At 38.3% G+C, this 19,707-nt stretch overlaps 1 protein-coding gene across 1 annotated transcript; it reads left to right on the forward strand.

The window, feature by feature from the left end:
* Positions 1-8,819: 8,819 nt before the first annotated feature.
* On the forward strand, positions 8,820-11,018 carry LOC140174313 (uncharacterized). Its single transcript, XM_072198747.1, has 3 exons — positions 8,820-8,927; positions 9,145-10,152; positions 10,713-11,018. Exons 1-3 carry the CDS (start codon positions 8,820-8,822, stop codon positions 11,016-11,018), a joined length of 1,422 nt encoding a protein of 473 aa, XP_072054848.1.
* Positions 11,019-19,707: the final 8,689 nt, after the last annotated feature.

Below are 19,707 nucleotides of genomic sequence, written 5' to 3' on the forward strand. Positions count from 1 at the left end.
GCACTCATAATGTGTCAATTATGTGCAAAATCTCCAGCTCCTATATTCTGGTAAGCCAATGCAGCACATGCATGTTTGCATGGCAGACTAGTGAGTTTCCAGATTTCGCAAGAACATGTTTTCCTTCCCAAGTGAACACTAACTTTCATAGGCAAACACTTCACCTCATACACCTCTCTGTTGTCATCTCCAGTTGGAATTCGCTGCCAATGATTACTCTCCCCCTTTTCCCTTTTAAGCCTACTTTGTTGTACTGAGTTATCCTAACCATATAACCCACTAAGGCCTTCTTATTCCAGGCAAGAATCCTTAACATATAACATCTTATCTCCTCTACCATAGTAATAACAGGCTTCCCCCTCATCTTAATTCTTCCATTGAAAATCTCAGTTATTGTTGGTTATATTATCCACTTTCGGATACTCACTAAAATGGCTCCTAGTCCACTGGCTAGGCTGGATCCTATCTATAAAGGTACTCCCATGCATGTGCATTCATCCTCCTAATACTTTCCATTCCATCATTGAACTCTTTTTCAATTGTGGTCTTTGCACATTCAAAGAGAGCCACCTTGAACTCCAAATCCTTCCATTACTTCTGAAAGTTTTGCCAAATGTTAAGAGAGCAAAATATGTGATGTGCTTCTAGCATTATTTCTTATAGTTTAAGACAAAATGACATTTATTATTTTAAAATTTGATAATCATAACACCATATAATCAATGAAACTAACGATAGTATACGTCATGTAATCGTGTTTGACAAAACAGGTTTAAAATTATACCTTCTGCAACACTGCTTGTAGGTTGAACAGAGGAACCTTCTGTTGATTGTGCATCATCTTCAACAATCTCTGGGACACTGATGGGATGCTCACTATACACATCTATCTTCCTTCCATTAGCTACAAAAGCTTCATACATCCTCACACTATTTAAATCCACCCCCAGCAATCTCAAATCAGAGTCTATTTTCTTACCAGGTTCAAGCCAATAAAGATCTGAGACCTCATTATACCCAATGTCCTTCAGCAAATCATTGATAAAAAAAAAACTTATTCAACGTATCCACGTTAACCCTTTCAACTTTCGTTACCACACCTCCCTCAAACACCATCTTGCCATCTCGTTCTCTCTGAAACTTCCCTCTATGGTGAATCACTAGCTCGATGTGTATAGTATCCATCTGTGTCAGAAAAGAAAACACATTTCAAAGCTTAACCTAAAAATCAAGACATTCAGAATCAATCAAACTCATCATAACCCCATGCATTTAAACCATCTATCCAATTTATTTACTTAAAATATACAACATTTCTGAAAAAAAAGACTTAATGGAATGATAAAACCCTATAAGAACAGAGGATGGTTTCAAACAATAAAAACACACACTATATAAAATCGTTCCAAAACCAAATAATCCAAATAAAACTCTATTTCTTACTTGCTATTATCAACTCAAACCAAGTCATGAACTTACCGTCTCTGCGTCATCGTTTTGAAGCCACTACGTGAAGCTCCCTTACACCACAGTGAAGACCGACTCAGACATTGTGCCTCTCACAATGATTTTTGGAGTTTTCAAGAACTTCTCTCTTCCTCCAGAGCTAGTAATGGTGATCAAGTTACAGAAAAAACTCTGCTAGAGCAAGCAGTAAAAGTAAAGGAACGCGCAAAATGAAGAGTCACCTGTTTGGGTACCTTAAGTCCAATTTTTTAATTTTTATTAATTTTTTAATTTAAAAATCCATGTCAGCCAATGCCATATCACCCCAAGTGTTACGCACGTTGGCAACTTACCAAAACCCAACGGCAGTTAGTGAAATTAGGGATGGCAGTGGGGCGGGTAGGGGCGTATTTTTGTCCTACCCGACCCCGCCCCATCCTCCTTGTATCCCACTACTACCCGCTCCGCTCCTATTCGCGAGTAGTATACTACTTTATCCTAATCCGTCTCCACGGGTACCCGCCCCGCCTCTATCCGCCCCTATAAAAAGTAAATATTTTAAATTTTACACATTCATATATAAATCAAGATACAAACTTAAAATTTATAACTGAATTAAAATACAAACATAAGATTCATACAATGTCAAATAACTTAAAATTAAAAAAGAGTTCATAGAATGTCAAATAACTAAATTAAAATACAAACATAAAGAAATTACATCATTAAAATATAAAAAAGTTTTCAATCCTTATTCTTGATCACTTTCCGCATCTTCATCATCATTAAAGTTTTGAAGATCAAGATTCAAACCTAAAAATCAAAAGAGATAGCAATTAATATATTAATTATTATGATGTAAAAAATTAACATAAATGAATATTAAGTAATATATCACCTTTATTCCCTAAAGCTACCCACAACCAACTTTGGCCACACATCAAAACTTCAATTATGCTTTCTTTGAGCTTTTCGCGATGAGGAGAGATTACACGACCACTTATACTAAAAGCAGATTCAGAAGCAACAGTGGATACTGGAATGGCATATATATCCTTGGCTATTTTTGCCAAAACTTTAAATTTTATTTGATTATTCTTCCACCATTTCAAAACATTAAAGTTAGGATCATTTGGAGGATGAATTTCCTCCTCAAGATAATTATCAAACTCAACATTTACACATGAACCCCTTGTCATTTTTCTTCTTTTAAGATACACCATATAATCATCACCCCCAAATATGCTTGTATTTTCACTTTCATCAACTTCCTTTGTACCAACATGTGACACTTCAGAATTTATTTTTTGATTGTATTCATTAACCAACTCATTACACAACTGATGAATTATATCAACTTGCTTGGAACATTCTATTGGATCTGCATACATTTTTTCAAATTGAAACTCAACTCCAACCATCTTGTACCTAGGATCTAAAACAGCAGCAACACCCATAATGCCATGAATCTCATCCCAATATTTCTCAAATTTCTTCTTCATGCTAGATGCCATATTAACAATTAAAGAATTACTAGAAAGTTGCCATTCATCCAATAATACTTTTATTTTACAAACCAATGTAAAGTAAAGATTGGCCGTCGAAAATTTAGAACCAGAAAACAGCTGAGTAGCATCATAAAACAACTTCAATCTATCACATATTTCCTTGGCAAGTTCCCACTCCTCATTACTTGGCACAGTTTTATATTGGGGTTCTTTCTGCCTTAACCTAGGAAAGACAGATTTATATAACAATGCAGTTTCTAACATCAAATAAGTTGAGTTCCACCTAGTCGGACAATCAAGAACCAATTTCTTAGTAAATGGAATCGCTGTTTTAGCACACCAACTCACAAAAGTTTCGTTCTTTTTCTGCGTTGCAGTCCAATACAATACACTACTATGAATCTTTTCAATACTTTCCTTCACTATACTCAAACCATCCTTGACAATCGAATTTAATATATGAGCACAACAATGCATATGCAACAATTTACCCCCCAACATCAAGAATGAAGAATCTAGACGCCCCAACAGTTCATCTATCATAGCATCATTAGTGGAACAATTATCCAATGTAATAGTAGACAGTTTTCTATCAACGTTCCATTCTAACAATATTTTCATCAATGTTTGAGTAAGAACTTCACTTGTATGGGGACAAGGAACATAACAAAAGTTGAAAAATAAAACAAACATGCATGCATTTTAGATTGACGAAGCTCAACGTACAAAGACAACACAATGTATAAAAGTTTACGAAATTTTTGAAGTACCTCAATAGGCGTATTTGCAACTTCCACGAACTATCGATATAGTAAGCTGTGACAACCATGTAAACCTTTTCTTGATTGGAAGTCCACATGTCGCTAGTTATCGCAACTCTACTATCATTTTCATCTAGTTGAAGAGTTAGCTTCAGCTTCTCATCCCCAAACATCTTCAAGATGTCTTTCCTAATCGTGTTGCGACTAGGCATTTTAAATGTTGGTTGCATTGATGCAAATGCTCGCCTCAGTCCATGGTGGTCCACACAACTCAAAGGATACTCATGCAGGACAATCATTTCGGCGACACACTTTCTTGTCTTTGAAGGGTCAAACACAAAGCCATCCTCGTTTACTTTTTGCACTTGTGCTTGTTTGCTAGAGATTCAACAATTGATGATTGCCTTGAGGTCGCCACTTTTATTCTCTTACAATATCGGTCCACATGATTTCTCAGTGACTTGGTACCATTCTTCGGATTTGCATTAAGCACACTCTTGCAAAATTTGCATTTTGCCTTCCATTCACCTTCAACTTTCAAACGATCAAAATACTCCCAATAAGCACTCTTAACATTAGCCTTATTGTCACCTTCAACAGGAGTTGATCCTTCTGGATTCGAGGCATTATTATCCATTGCTTGTGGAGTTTCCAAAGTGGGATTAATATTACTCTCAACTTCAATTTCATTATCGGTCGGAGCAACATTATTGCTTTGTGTATCTTCTCTAGGAGTGCTAGCCATAAAATTACCTTAACAAATCTACATTAAAAACACAAAGCATATAAACTAGAGATATATAAGTGTGGAGAATGAATCACAACAATAAAGTGTCACTAACAAATTCTTGTCCACAAATAAATGTCACTAACAAATTCTTGTCCACAAATAAATGTCACTGGGAAAGCATGCTTTATATTATAACAAATCTAATATAGGTAAAATTAGTAATACCACAAGGGTGACAAGCAGAATTTCAATATCTAATTTCAATTCCCATCAATTGCTCAAACACAAGAAAGAAAGAAACACTCAACATAAATTGATATCTAATTCACTCAACATATACTGTATTAATAAATATAATTAAACAAAATCTAGAGAAGCAGAAGAATCTGATGAGTCCAGGTTCAAGTACACAAGTCCAAGAATCAACAGGGGAATATAATTAGAGTACAACAATAGGATAAGAGAGAGCAGCTTTTGAGAGCAAAAGAATGAAATATGGATCCTCCTGGAAAAAACAAATAAAAGGAAATTTGAACAAGAGAAAACAATTAAAAAAACACAAAACAAAATTTAAGAATTGGCAAACTGAATCATGTTCACATCACCTAGTCCAACGCAAGTTTCTCTTTTCCAATAATTCTAACAAGATCTTTTAGTCTTTTGAGATCCATTTGACCATTGTTGAACACATACTATAAAGAGAGAAATCAATTAAACACAGCATGACTAAATTATTTCCATTGAAAAATAACACATAAGTTCCATTCTTGAATAACATAATTGGTTAAGAGAGTTAATACAAATGCTTTCTCAATGGATGAAAGTTAATGGCAATTAAAAGGTGGAAAAACTTAAAGAAGAACTTACGGATGTGACAATGACGTGGCTTGCTCCTTCCTTGAGGTAACTCAAACAATTGTCCGAATTTATTCCCCCTCCAACTTGCAAACCGCCTAAATTTTACCAGTCTTCCACATTTAAGTTCAGCAGAGGAAAAATCTGTGTAAGTTTTAAATATTTCATCAACCATAAAGGACAATGAAAATGTTAACATAACTTGTATATTGCTAAGACTCATGTTTCAACTTTCAACAACATCATTCTCAATAACAATTAAGAACACAACATTTTAGTAAATATGTTCCTTTAGAAAACACAAATGCCACTAATCAGTGGCAGCATTTAGAAAACCATACTGGGATAAGCATGCAATGGTTCAAGTGCAGCAGCTTTGCTCAAAGGATCCGCACCGAGCATGATCGCATGGCCACCGGTAAGCCCATCTTGTTTGTAAACAATAGCATACTCAGCTAAAACATTAAAAATCAAGGATGAATATGTTTGTTATCAAATTGAAAGTTCAATTAATATCAATAATACAAGAATAATATATGGTTGTAATGCAGTGTGAATCAAGGATGAATTCATCAAGGCTGTGTTTGGTAACTAAAATAGGACACAAATATAAAGATTCAGAGATAGAAAAAATGTCTTCCCTTCGTATTCAATTTTTAGTACAGAAAATAAAAGAAGTTTAAGATCTCAATTTTCTCCAAACAGTGTTTATTCTTTTGAACAGTTAATCCTGTGACAAAATCGGCCCCATAAACTAAAATTGTTCCTGCAAATGAACATACATGTGATGCTAGACCTGAACAGAAACATAGTTACATAACCTCACTAAGATATGACAATATTAATGCACTCAAGCTTTAAGATATGGCAGCAGAGAGAGCATGAGATAGAGAAAGGGGCAACTTACCAGTTACTAGAGGAGGAAGACGGCGACAAAGAGGGTAGCACAGAGGTTCGGTAGTGCAGGACGGCAGCGCAATGACACAGCGAGGGATTCACTATTCAGCAGATGAAGACTCGGTGAGGGGCTCAGAGGATGGTAGCGTCGCGGCGGTGAGAGGCTCGGCGGGAGAGGAAGAGGGTTGCAGCTGAAGAGGAAGAGGAAGTGGGCGACGGGCTCGGAGGAAGGTGGCGTCGCGGTGGTGATTGGCTCGGCGGGAGAGGAAGAGGGTTGCGGCTGAAGAGGAAGAGGAAGTGGGCGAGGGGCTCGGAGGAAGGTAGCGTCGTGGCGGTGATTGGCTCGGCGGGAGAGGAAGAGGGTTGCGGCTGAAGAGGAAGAGGTGACGGGTGACCTTTCTCTGTTAGGGTTGGGGGAATGGGGGCACAAAGCCTCAAACCTGAAGGAGACAAAGAGTGAAGCTGTTAGGGTTGCAGCTGTGAGAATTGAGAAAGAGAAACCCTAAAATTGAAATTGTGTATATATACTATGCACTCCGGGGCGGGTAGGGGCGGGTTTACCCTGACCCCGACCCCGGCCCGCCCCGCTCAACCACCCGCCCCGACCAAAACCCGCCCCGCTCCGGGTCGGGTACCCGCGGGTTCGGGTACTCCTGCCACCCCTAAGTGAAATATTAGATTTGCACTGGGAAGGATATTATTGATGGGTACAAGTTAATTTTATATTTTGTGTAATTAATTTTGTTAATGCTATAAATTTTTTGTGGTCATTCAGGTAAAGCGTTTAAAATGTCTTTTTTTAAAGATGTTTTTTAGTAATTAAATTTTAACATATATAATCGATTAAATCATGTTATTTTTGTCAAAATTAGGCTAGACAAATTGATTTAAATAAAAAAAATGGTGAATCAAATCTTGAGCTGGTCTAAATTAATATTATTTTTTTTTAAAAAATGACTACAATATCTTTATTATAGAGAATGATTAAAGTACTCTTATTATATATATTAATTAAAAAATCTTATGAAAAAGTAAAAGTAATTTTATAAGATAAAGTGCTCTGTTAGGGTTTTTTAGTGCTCTGTTAGGGTTTGTAACAGAATTTTTGCTACCGTCAATGTTACACTGTCAACGTCAATTAAATTTCAACACAAATCTCTGACTTCTAGTTTGACAAAGATAATCTACGTAATTTGCATGGCTGAGGTAAGGAAGGATGAAGATCGGACCGAGGAAGACAACCGAAAGGAGGTAGGAATGTGATTCTGCTGGAAGAGGCAGACATATCAGAAGGTATTAATGCTTACTCCAATAGTCTCTATGACAGACTCTTTGCTTCCAAAACCTTCTCAGTTGGAACCATGGGGAATGTTTTAAAGGCTATATGGGAAAATCCGGAGGGATTTAGCGTGAGTGACAAAGGGGACAATTACTTCCAATTTTTTTTAATAAAGAGGTGGATGTCTTACGTTTTGAACTTGGTTCTCCATGGCTATTCAAGGATTACGTGCTCCATGTCAAGAGATGAAAGAAAGATCAGAACGGTGATGAAGAGATTGTTTCCAATTTTTCAGTTTAGGTTCAAGTTTGGGGTTTGCCATAATCGTTTAAAATCCTCGAAGTTGGACGTAAATTGGGAGAGAGGCTGGGCACAATGTTGGAGGTAGGTAAATTTCAGATGAGAGGTAGAGAAACTAGGATTGTAAAGGCCAACATCAATATTGAAGCTACCAAGAAAGTGAGGGATCAATTAATTGTTGCATGACCTAATAAAAAGGAGGTAGAGGTGGCATTGCGCTATGAGAGACTTGGAAAGTTCTGTACCTACTACGCAAAATTGGGGCACGAGGTGAAAAATTGCCATGATCTGCTGAAGGACACAAAGAGTGATAGGGTAAAAGAGGATGACATTGGCAAATGGGTTAAAGCCAGCCAAGTGGGAATATGAATTAACTCTGAAAGAGAAAGAACATTCAACAACTCAGCTCAGAATCAGAATAAGGCTACTCAACGTAAGAAAAAGCCAGTCTTAAACTGCTTATTGGAAGAATTTGCAGGGATGTCAATGCAAGAGGAGGAACAAAGTTTGAAACCACAAAACGCTGACAACAAGACAGCACCTGAGTTACCTCAATCAGCCAACTCTAGAACAGAGTGCATGGAAGTTACCATAGTTAGTCAGTTCAACGCCAAGGAGGATGAAGGCTAACCTATGCAATTCACTGTTGGGCAATGTCTCACACCAGAGGAAGGCAGGAAGTGGAAAAAATTAGCAAGACAAGGTGTTGGAGGGTTGGATACTAAAGCTGGATCCAAAAAAAGGTTGATGATTGGTATAGTTGAAGGATCTACAAAGAAAGAAAGAACAGAGGATGAAAATGCAGTTGAACAGGGAGTGGAGAGTGCCAGCCTACAAATGGCACCCAAGGCACCATGAGAAGTATAGTTTGGAATTGTCGGGGTTTGGGGAGACCCCTGACAATTCACACCCTAAAAGGGATATGTAAATCCCACTCCCCCGAGATTGTGTTCATAAGTGAAACAAAGAACCAATCTCGACAGGTGGAAGCAAAACTCCGGGTATGCAGCTATGGAAATTGGCATATTGTTAACCCGTCAGGAATGGCAGGAGGACTTGCGCTATCTTGGAAGGATAGCATCAATGTTCAAATTATAAACAGCGGGGAATTCTTTGTAGCAGCTGAAGTTAAAGAGTTCGGAAACAATGGGGTATGGACGTTCATTGGTGTCCATTTGAGCTGTTCGGAACAAATTCGAGCCTTACAATTTGAGGAGCTTACAACAATGAGTTAACAACTAGAAGAAAAAGTGGTAATAGCAGGAGATTTTAATGCTATAATAAGTCAAGCGAAAAAGGAGGGTGGAGGCCAAAAATCAGCAACTACCATTGCAACATTCATTAATTTTATTGATAGCAACGAATTAGTGGATATTGGAATGGTGGGGGCGGCCTTTCTCGTGGACAAACCGAAGACAAGGAGAGGATTTGGTGAAGGAGAGGCTTGACCGCTATTTAGTAGGAATGGGATGGAAGCTGAAGTTTCAGAATGCAGTGGTGCACAGGCTCACAGAATTAGGCTCGGATCATGCTCCTATCTTGATAGAAACTGAACCTCAATCCTGGCATAGTAAAAGGCATTTTAAATACCAGGAACGTTGGTGTGGAGAAGATGATGTCAAAAGAATTGTCAGAGAAGTGTGGAAAATGAAAGTAGTAGGCTCGGCTATGTTCTCCTTGGCCCAAAAGTTGAAAGAATGTAGATATAGATTAGTTCAATGGCAGATAACTCACAAAGAAAACTCTCGAAAAGAAATTGATGACTTTCAAGCTAGCCTAGAGGAGCTGCGGAGGGCTGGAATCAATGGGGGAGAGGAGATTACCAGATTGGAAGAGAAGTTGGAGCTAGCATATATGAAAGAAGAGAGCTATTGGAGAGAAAAATCTAGAGTCAAATGGCTAAGAGAAGGATATCAGAACACCAGATTCTTTTACCAGAAATTTCATTCAAGGGTGCAAAGGAACATAATTTGGAGATTAGTTGGGAAGAACAATGAGATTGCATCGAAACCAGAGTATATTGCAAAGGTAGCTGAAGATTACTTCTACGATATTTTTACTTCTTCTTGTTCGGTTGATCCGAATCCATATTTGGAGGATTTGGAGCCTAAGGTTACAGCTTCCATGAACTTTAGGCTCCAAAGGCCGGTGACTATGGACGAGGTCAAAAGAGCTACGTTCAGTGTTCATGCTCAGAGTGCTCCTGGTGATGACGGGTTTACAGCTAAGTTTTTTCACTTTTTCTGGGATATAGTTGGAGGTGATGTTTTTAAGGCTGTGCAAAGTTTTTTTTACAGTGGCAGAATTCTAAAAAGCTTCAACCATACTCAAATTTGTTTGGTTCCAAAGGTGCCAGATGCCAGTGACATGACTCAGGTATGACCGATTAGTTTGTCCTCAGTTATGTATAAAATTATTTCTAAAGTTATGGTGCACCGACTACAAGGTATTATGAATAAAATTATAAGCCCAAATCAGATGCTTTTTTCAAAGGTAGACTCATCTCAGATAATATTCTAATTGCCCACGAATGTATGCACTATTTGAAAAATAAGAGAACTGGAGCAGATCATGAGATGGCTATTAAACTAGATATGAGCAAGGCTTATGATAGGGTTGAATGGCACTTCTTATGGTACATCATGGAAAAGCTGGGCTTTGATGCTAAATGGATTAACTGGACTAAGGAATTGGTAACGACTGTTTCTTACTCTGTTGTTGTGGAAGGGCAACCTTTTGGCTACTTTAGGCTAAATAGGGGCATCCGACAGGGTGACCCCCTATCTCCATATCTATTTCTTTTTTGTGCGGAAGAGCTTTCCTTCTTGCTACACAAGGCAGAGCAAAATAGATTAATTCAAGGAGTTCAAGTTAATCAGAGATGCCAAACAGTTAATCACCTTTTGTTTGCTGATTATTCAATCTTTTTTTGCAAGGGCTCACCTAATACAAGCCAAAGCATTTTCGAATTGGTAGAGATCTACGAGGGCTTCAGTGAGCAAAAAGTCAATTTGAACAAGTCGGCCATCTTTTTCAGTCACAACACACCTCAAAACACAAGACTAGCAATTGCGCAGATACTAAATATTGAACATATCGGAGCCCAAGACAAATACTTGGGACTGCCCTCCATAGTTCAAAAATCAAAGAAAGCAACCTTTGGAGCTATCAAGGATAAAGTTCAGAAGAGGATTATGGGTTGGAAAAGAAGTTTATTGTTCTCAGGAGGCACATGCTATTAAGAGCGGTGGGGGAAGCGATTCCTATTTACCCACTCTCTTGTTTCAAGCTCCTGGACACGCTGTTAACTGAGATTCATAGCGTGCTCTCACAATTTTGGTGGGGTCAAAAAGGCGCAGAACGAAGAATGGTTTGGATTAAATGGGACACAATGACGAGACCGAAGAAAGATGGAGGGTTGGGGATCAAAGATCTAAGGACACAAAATTTGGCCTTATTGGGCAAACAATGTTGGCATCTAATGAAATACCCTAAATGTTCAAAGCTAAATATTTCAGATATATAGATTTCTTACATGCAGAGATAGGAAGCATACCGTCGTGGGGCTGGAGAAGTGTTCTTGAAGGCCGCAATGTGATTGAGAAAGGCTTGTTATGGAAAATAGGCTCTGGTGCTAATGTCCGCATCTTCCATGATCCCTGGCTCCCACCACCATTGCCCTTTAATGTCCCTCAAGCTGCAGTGACAATCCCATCGAATCTGCAAGTGTATTATGTTAGTGCGCTACTGGTGCACGAAATTGTGTGGCCAATATTAATGGACTATTTAACAGTTTCGCACAACTAACCAGCAAGTGTACTGGGTCGTCCAAGTAATACCTTACGTGAGTAAGGGTCGAATCCACAGAGATTATTGGTTTGAAGCAATCAATATTTATTTTATTAATCTTAGTTAGGATATCAATAGGATTATTTGGATTAAAAGTGAAATTACTGGATTTGATAAAAGAGGGAACAATGTTACTTTGATTTGCAGCACTGGGGAATATGTTGGAGTTTTGGAGATGCTTTGTCCTCTGACTTCAACTCTTCCTTGAAATCCTCTTCTCACACGCAGGTTCCTTCCATGGCAAGCTCTATGTAGGGTGTCACCGTTGTCAGTGGCTACTTCCCATCCTCGCAGTGAAAACTATGCTCACGCACTCTGTCACAGTACGGCTAATCACCGGTTGGTTCCCGCTCCTACTGGAATAGAATCACTCTTTTGCGTCTGTCACTAACGCCCAGCAGGTTAAAGTTTGAAGCACGTCACAGTCATTCAATCCCGGAATCCTACTCGGAATACCACAGACAAGGTTTAGACTTTCCGGATTCTCATGAATGCCGCCATCCATCTAGCTTATACCACGAAGATTCTGTTGGGGAATCTAAGAGATATTCATTCAGTCTGATGTAGAACGGAGGTGGTTGTCAGGCACACGTTCATGGATTGAGGAAGGTGATGAGTGTCACGGATCATCACCTTCTCCACAGTTAGGCGCGAATAAACATCTTAGATAAGAACAAGCGTGTTTGAATGGAAAACAAAGGAATTGTATTAAATCATCGAGACGCTGCAGAGCTCCTCACCCCCAACAATGGAGTTTAGAGACTCATGCCGTCACAAAGTATGTAATTTAGATCTGAGAATGTCATCAGGTACCAGAAATGTCTGTAAAAGTTGTTTAAATAGTAAACTAGTACCCTAGGTTTACAGAAAATGAATAAATAAAGATAATTGGTGCAGAAATCCACTTCTGGGGCCCACTTGGTGTGTGCTGGGGCTGAGACTAAAGCTTTCCACGTGTGGAGGCCCTTCTTGGCGTCAAACTTCAGGTTATGACGTGTTTTGGGCGTTCAACTCCGGATAATGACGTTTTTCTGGCGTTTAACTCCAGCAGCAGCATGAACTTGGCGTTTAACGCCAAGTTACGTCGTCTATCCTCGCTCAAAGTATGGACTATTATATATTGCTGGAAAGCTCTGGATGTCTACTTTCCAACACCGTTGAGAGCGCGCCAATTGGACTCCTGTAGCTCCAGAAAATCCATTTCGAGTGCAGGGAGGTCAGGATCCAACAGCATCAGCAGTCCTTTTTCAGCCTAAGTCAGATTTTTGCTCAGCTCCCTCAATTTCAGCCAAAAAATACCTGAAATCACAGAAAAACACACAAACTCATAGTAAAGTCCAGAAATATGATTTTTGCCTAAAAACTAATAATATTCTACTAAAAACTAACTGAAACATGCTAAAATCTACTTGAAATTACCCCCAAAAAGCGTATAAAATATCCGCTCATCACAACACCAAACTTAAACTGTTGCTTGTCCTCAAGCAACTAGATGAATAGAATAGGTTCTAACAGAAATTAAGAAGTAATAATATTTTAGAGTTTTAAATGAAGCTCAGATTCTTATTAGATGAGCGGGGCTTGTAGCTTTTTGTCTCTGAACAGTTTTGGCATCTCCCTGTATCTTTTAAATTCCAGAATGATTGACATCCTTAGGAACTCAGAATTCAGATAGTATTATTGACTCTCCTAGTGTAGTATGTTGATTCTTGAACACAGCTATTTATGAGTCTTGGCCGTGGCCCTAAGCACTTTGTCTTCCAGTATTACCACCGGATACATAAATGCCACAGACACATAACTGGGTGAACCTTTTCAGATTGTGACTCAGCTTTGCTAGAGTCCCCAGTCAGTGGTGTCCAGAGCTCTTAAGCACACTCTTTTGCTTTGGATCACGACTTTAACCACTCAGTCTCAAGTTTTTCACATGGACCTTCATGACACAAGCACATGGTTAGGGACAGCTTGAGTTAGCCGCTTAGGCCTGGATTTCATTTCCTTGGGCCCTCCTATCCATAGATGCTCAAAGCCTTGGATCCTTTTTACTCTTGGCTAGTGCTCATGGCTTGTGAATATATTTTTTTTTTTGACTGCTTTTTCTTGCTTCAAGAATCAATTTCATGATTTTTCAGATCATCAATAATATTTTTCGTGTTCCTCATCCTTTCAGGAGCCAATATTCATTAAATTCAAAGTACAATTTATGCACTGTTCAAGCATTTATTCAGAGAACAACAAGTATTGCCACCACATACAATTAATTATAGTCTTTATTACTAAGAACTCAAAAATATAAATTACTTCTTTATTCTAAAAAAAATCTACTACTTTATTCATGCCTGATGATGATGAGAAGAATAAATTATAGCTTAATTGGAAGTAAAATCAAAATAGATATGCTAAGTACTACTACTCCTATATAATTTCTAAGGTAAAATCCTATAATAATACTATCACAGAGTTAAAGCTGGAATTAGAACTTAACAACCTGTATTTTGGGAAGTGAATGTTCCTTTAGTCTGCGGGGTGCCTTCAAGAATTAATTTCTGATGCTTCAGCTCCCTTAAGTTCACATCCTTGCTCTTCCTGTTCTCTCAGGTGCCATGATCTTAATGAGTTTTAGCTCAGTGATCATGGCAAATCACACCAAACTTAGAGGTTTGCTTGTCCTCAAGCAAAAGAAAGGAAAGGAGAGGAGTAGAAGGAGAGGTATTTTCATAAAAAGATAAGATGAGTTGAAAAAGATATTAAAAATATTTGAAAAAGAATTGGATTGGAAAAAGATTTGTGTTTATAAATTAAGATACATTTGATATTTTTGAAAAAGGGATTTTAGAAATTAGGGTTCTTAGAAAACCAATTTGATTTTGAAGGATGATAATTTGAAACATGTTTATGCAAGAAATCATGGATTGAAACTTAAAAATTTAGAAAAATTGTAAAGAAAAACGAATTTTACCTCCTCCCCACCATCCTGGCGTTAAACGCCCAGGATGCTAGCAAACTGGCGTTAAACGCCCAGAAGGTGCATCTTTCTGGCGTTTAACGCCCAGAAGATGCTCCTTTCTGGCGTTTAACGCCCAGATGGCTACCCTTACTGGCGTTAAACGCCCAGTGGGAGCTTCTTTTGGGCGTTTAACGCCCAAAGTATTTCTTACTGGCTTTTTCATGCCAGTGAGCTTCCAAATTTCCCTGTAACTCTGTGACTTCAACCAATTGCTATTTCACCTTTTGAAGATACTTGGACTCAAACCTGTAAAGAAATAATTAATTAATTAATACGAATAAAATTAAATTTTGTGATTGGCTGGGTTGCCTCCCAGCAAGCGCTTCTTTAATGTCATTAGCTGGACTGAGTTTTAATCAAGTCTCAGTTTTGAGCATTCTTGCTCAAAATTGCCTTCAAGATAATGTTTGACTCTTTGTCCATTAACAATGAACTTTTTGTTAGAGTCATTATCCTGAAGCTCTATGTATCCATATGGTGATACGTTTGTAATGACATATGGATCTCTCCACCGGGATTTTAATTCCCCAGGGAATAATTTGAGCCTAGAATTGAATAGCAGAACTTTTTGCCCCGGCTCAAAGACTCTGGATGACAATTTCTTATCATGCCATCTTTTCGCTTTCTCTTTGTAAATCTTTGCATTTTCGAAAGCATTGAGTCTAAATTCCTCTAGCTCTGATTCGAGACTCTCAGCCATATTGACCTCTCTTACCAGAGAGTCAATTATATCAACACTCATGCAGTCATTTGGGGTGTCTTGATGTTGCATGGCTTTAACAACATTCAGCTTGAACTCTTCCTCATTGACTCTCAAGGTTACTTCCCCTTTTTGGACATCAATGAGGGTTCGGCCAGTTGCTAGGAAAGGTCTTCTTAGAATGAGAGTTGCACTCTTGTGCTCCTCCATTTCCAGCACCACAAAGTTAGTAGGAAAGGCAAATGGCCCAACCTTGACTATCATGTCCTCAATCACGCCTGATGGGTATTTAATGGAGCCATCAGCAAGTTGAAGACATATCCTGGTTGGTTTGATTTCTTCAGTTAAACCAAGCTTTTTGATAGTAGATGCAGGCATTATGTTGATACTTGCTCCAAGATCACATAAAGCTTGCTTGGTGCAAGTGCCCTCTAATGTGCATGGTATCATAAAGCTCCCAGGATCTTTAAGCTTCTCAGGTAAGCTTTTCAGAATGACTGCACTGCATTCTTCAGTGAGGTAAACTTTTTCAGTTTCCCTCCAATCCTTCTTATGACTTAAGATCTCTTTCATGAACTTAGCATAAGAGGGTATTTGCTCAAGTGCTTCTGCAAACGGAATCTTTATTTCAAGAGTCCTGAGGTAGTCTGCAAAGCGGGCAAATTGCTTATCCTGTTCCGCTTGGCGGAGTTTTTGAGGATAAGGCATTTTGGCTTTGTATTCCTCAACCTTAGTTGCTGCAGGTTTATTACCTACAGAAGTGGGTTGGGAAGCCTTTTTAGAAGGGTTGTTATCAGCACTTGTATGTGACTGATTCCCCACTGGTATTTGAATGCCAGTGGTGGGAGCTGGAGTGGCGTTAGACGCCCCTTCCTTGTTTGTTACTGGCGTTTGAACGCCAGCTTTGTCCCTTTCTGGGCTCGGACTGTCTTCAGGAGGATTTTGAGTATCCACTTGTTCATTTCTTGGTTTCCTGCTGCTTTGAAGTGAGGTATTTAATGTTTTCCCACTTCTTAATTGAACTGCTTGACATTCTTCTGTTATTTGTCTTGACAGTTGTTTTTCTGTCTGCTTTAATTGTACTTCCATGTTCCTGTTAGACATTCTTGTTTCCTGTAATATTTCCTTGAATTCGGCTAGCTGTTGAGTTAGAAAGTCCAATTGCTGATTGAATTCATTAGCCTGATCCACTGGACTGAGTTCTGCAGTTACTGTTTTAGCTTCTTCTTTCATGAAAGATTCATTGCTTAAGTACAGATGTTGATTTCTGGCAACTGTATCAATAAGCTCTTGAGCCTCTTCAATTGTTTTTCTCATATGTATAGATCCACCAGCTGAGTGGTCTAGAGAAATCTGAGCTTTTTCTGTAAGCCCATAGTAGAAGATGTCTAATTGCACCCATTCCGAAAACATTTCAGAGGGGCATTTTCTTAGCAACTCTCTGTATCTCTCCCATGCATCATAAAGGGATTCATTATCTCCTTGTTTGAAGCCTTGGATGCTTAGCCTTAGCTGTGTCATCCGTTTGGGAGGGAAATAGTGATTCAGGAATTTTTCTGACAGCTGTTTCCATGTTTTTATGTTGTTCTTAGGTTGGTTGTTTAACCACCTCTTAGCTTGATCTTTTACAGCAAATGGAAACAGTAGTAATCTGTAGACATCCTGATCCACTTCCTTATCATGTACTGTATCAGCAATTTGCAGAAATTGTGCCAGAAATTCTGTAGGTTCTTCATGTGGAAGACCAGAGTACTGGCAGTTTTGCTGCACCATGATAATGAGCTGAGGATTCAGCTCAAAGCTACTAACTCCAATGGAAGGTATACAGATACTACTCCCATATGAAGCATTAGTGGGGTTAGCATATGACCTCAAAGTCCTCTTGGACTGTTCATTCCTACTTGCTTCCATTATTGAATACAAGTTGAGAATTTATAGTAATGGAATAAATAAAAATGGAATAAATAAAAAGAAGTTAAAAATATTTTTTTTTTCGAAAGAAAAATGAAATTAAAATCTAAAAATTAAAAAAAATTCGAAAAAGTAGTTGGAGAATATAAAATTTTTTTGAATTTTGAATTTTATGATGAAAGAGAAAAACATGCAAAAGACACAAGACTTAAAATTTTTAGATCTAATGCTCCTTATTTTCGAAAATTTTTGGAGGGAAAACACCAAGGAACACCAAACTTAAAAATTTTAAGATCAAGACACAAGAAAAACTCAAGAACACCTTGAAGATTCACAAGAACACCAAGAACAAAAGAAAGAACACCAAACTTAAAATTTTTAGAAAACTTTAAGAAAATTTTCGAAAATTATAAAAATTAATAATAAAACACCAAACTTGGAGTTTGGCACAAGATTAAATCAAGAAAAATTATTTTTGAAAAAGATTTTCAAAAGTACTGGTGCTTCCTCATCAAGAATATAAGCCAATGCTTTAGCCAATTGGGAATAAATATGACACTTGATGCAGATGTTCCAATTAATGCTTTAAAAAGGAACACAAGTAAAACAAGAAAAGACACAAAGCAAGAAAAACTCAAGATCAAACAAGAAAAATAAGCAAGAACAACTTGAAGATCAATGAAGAACAAAAATCACAAGTCGAAAATTTTAAAGAAAAATATTAGACATGCAATTGACACCAAACTTAGAACAAGACTCTAAAACTCACGAAAATTAACACTTAATTAAGAAAAATAATATTTTTGAAAAGAAACTATCCTATCAATATTGATTTAATGACTCTATAACAATAAAAATAAAAATAAATTATTCCTAATCTAAGAAATAAAATAAGCCTTCAATTGTCCAAACGCAATAATCCCCGGCAACGGCGCCAAAAACTTGGTGCACGAAATTGTGTGGCCAATATTAATGGACTATTTAACAGTTTCGCACAACTAACCAGCAAGTGTACTGGGTCGTCCAAGTAATACCTTACGTGAGTAAGGGTCGAATCCACAGAGATTATTGGTTTGAAGCAATCAATATTTATTTTATTAATCTTAGTTAGGATATCAATAGGATTATTTGGATTAAAAGTGAAATTACTGGATTTGATAAAAGAGGGAACAATGTTACTTTGATTTGCAGCACTGGGGAATATGTTGGAGTTTTGGAGATGCTTTGTCCTCTGACTTCAACTCTTCCTTGAAATCCTCTTCTCACACGCAGGTTCCTTCCATGGCAAGCTCTATGTAGGGTGTCACCGTTGTCAGTGGCTACTTCCCATCCTCGCAGTGAAAACTATGCTCACGCACTCTGTCACAGTACGGCTAATCACCGGTTGGTTCCCGCTCCTACTGGAATAGAATCACTCTTTTGCGTCTGTCACTAACGCCCAGCAGGTTAAAGTTTGAAGCACGTCACAGTCATTCAATCCCGGAATCCTACTCGGAATACCACAGACAAGGTTTAGACTTTCCGGATTCTCATGAATGCCGCCATCCATCTAGCTTATACCACGAAGATTCTGTTGGGGAATCTAAGAGATATTCATTCAGTCTGATGTAGAACGGAGGTGGTTGTCAGGCACACGTTCATGGATTGAGGAAGGTGATGAGTGTCACGGATCATCACCTTCTCCACAGTTAGGCGCGAATAAACATCTTAGATAAGAACAAGCGTGTTTGAATGGAAAACAAAGGAATTGTATTAAATCATCGAGACGCTGCAGAGCTCCTCACCCCCAACAATGGAGTTTAGAGACTCATGCCGTCACAAAGTATGTAATTTAGATCTGAGAATGTCATCAGGTACCAGAAATGTCTGTAAAAGTTGTTTAAATAGTAAACTAGTACCCTAGGTTTACAGAAAATGAATAAATAAAGATAATTGGTGCAGAAATCCACTTCTGGGGCCCACTTGGTGTGTGCTGGGGCTGAGACTAAAGCTTTCCACGTGTGGAGGCCCTTCTTGGCGTCAAACTTCAGGTTATGACGTGTTTTGGGCGTTCAACTCCGGATAATGACGTTTTTCTGGCGTTTAACTCCAGACAGCAGCATGAACTTGGCGTTTAACGCCAAGTTACGTCGTCTATCCTCGCTCAAAGTATGGACTATTATATATTGCTGGAAATCCCTGGATGTCTACTTTCCAACGCCGTTGAGAGCGCGCCAATTGGACTCCTGTAGCTCCAGAAAATCCATTTCGAGTGCAGGGAGGTCAGGATCCAACAGCATCAGCAGTCCTTTTTCAGCCTAAGTCAGATTTTTGCTCAGCTCCCTCAATTTCAGCCAGAAAATACCTGAAATCATAGAAAAACACACAAACTCATAGTAAAGTCCAGAAATATGATTTTTGCCTAAAAACTAATAATATTCTACTAAAAACTAACTGAAACATGCTAAAATCTACATGAAATTAC

This window comes from Arachis hypogaea, chromosome 7 (genome assembly GCF_003086295.3).
Source record: "Arachis hypogaea cultivar Tifrunner chromosome 7, arahy.Tifrunner.gnm2.J5K5, whole genome shotgun sequence".
NCBI classification, from domain to species: Eukaryota; Viridiplantae; Streptophyta; class Magnoliopsida; order Fabales; family Fabaceae; genus Arachis; species Arachis hypogaea.

Coding starts and splice junctions, on each gene's coding strand:
- LOC140174313 (XM_072198747.1), top strand. CDS start 8,820: ATGGCAGGAGGACTTGCGCTATCTTGGAAGGATAGCATCAATGTTCAA. Junction 8,928..9,144: donor AAGAGTTCGGAAACAATGGG/GTATGGACGTTC, acceptor GCAACGAATTAG/TGGATATTGGAATGGTGGGG. Junction 10,153..10,712: donor ATGCCAGTGACATGACTCAG/GTATGACCGATT, acceptor TTTTTTTGCAAG/GGCTCACCTAATACAAGCCA.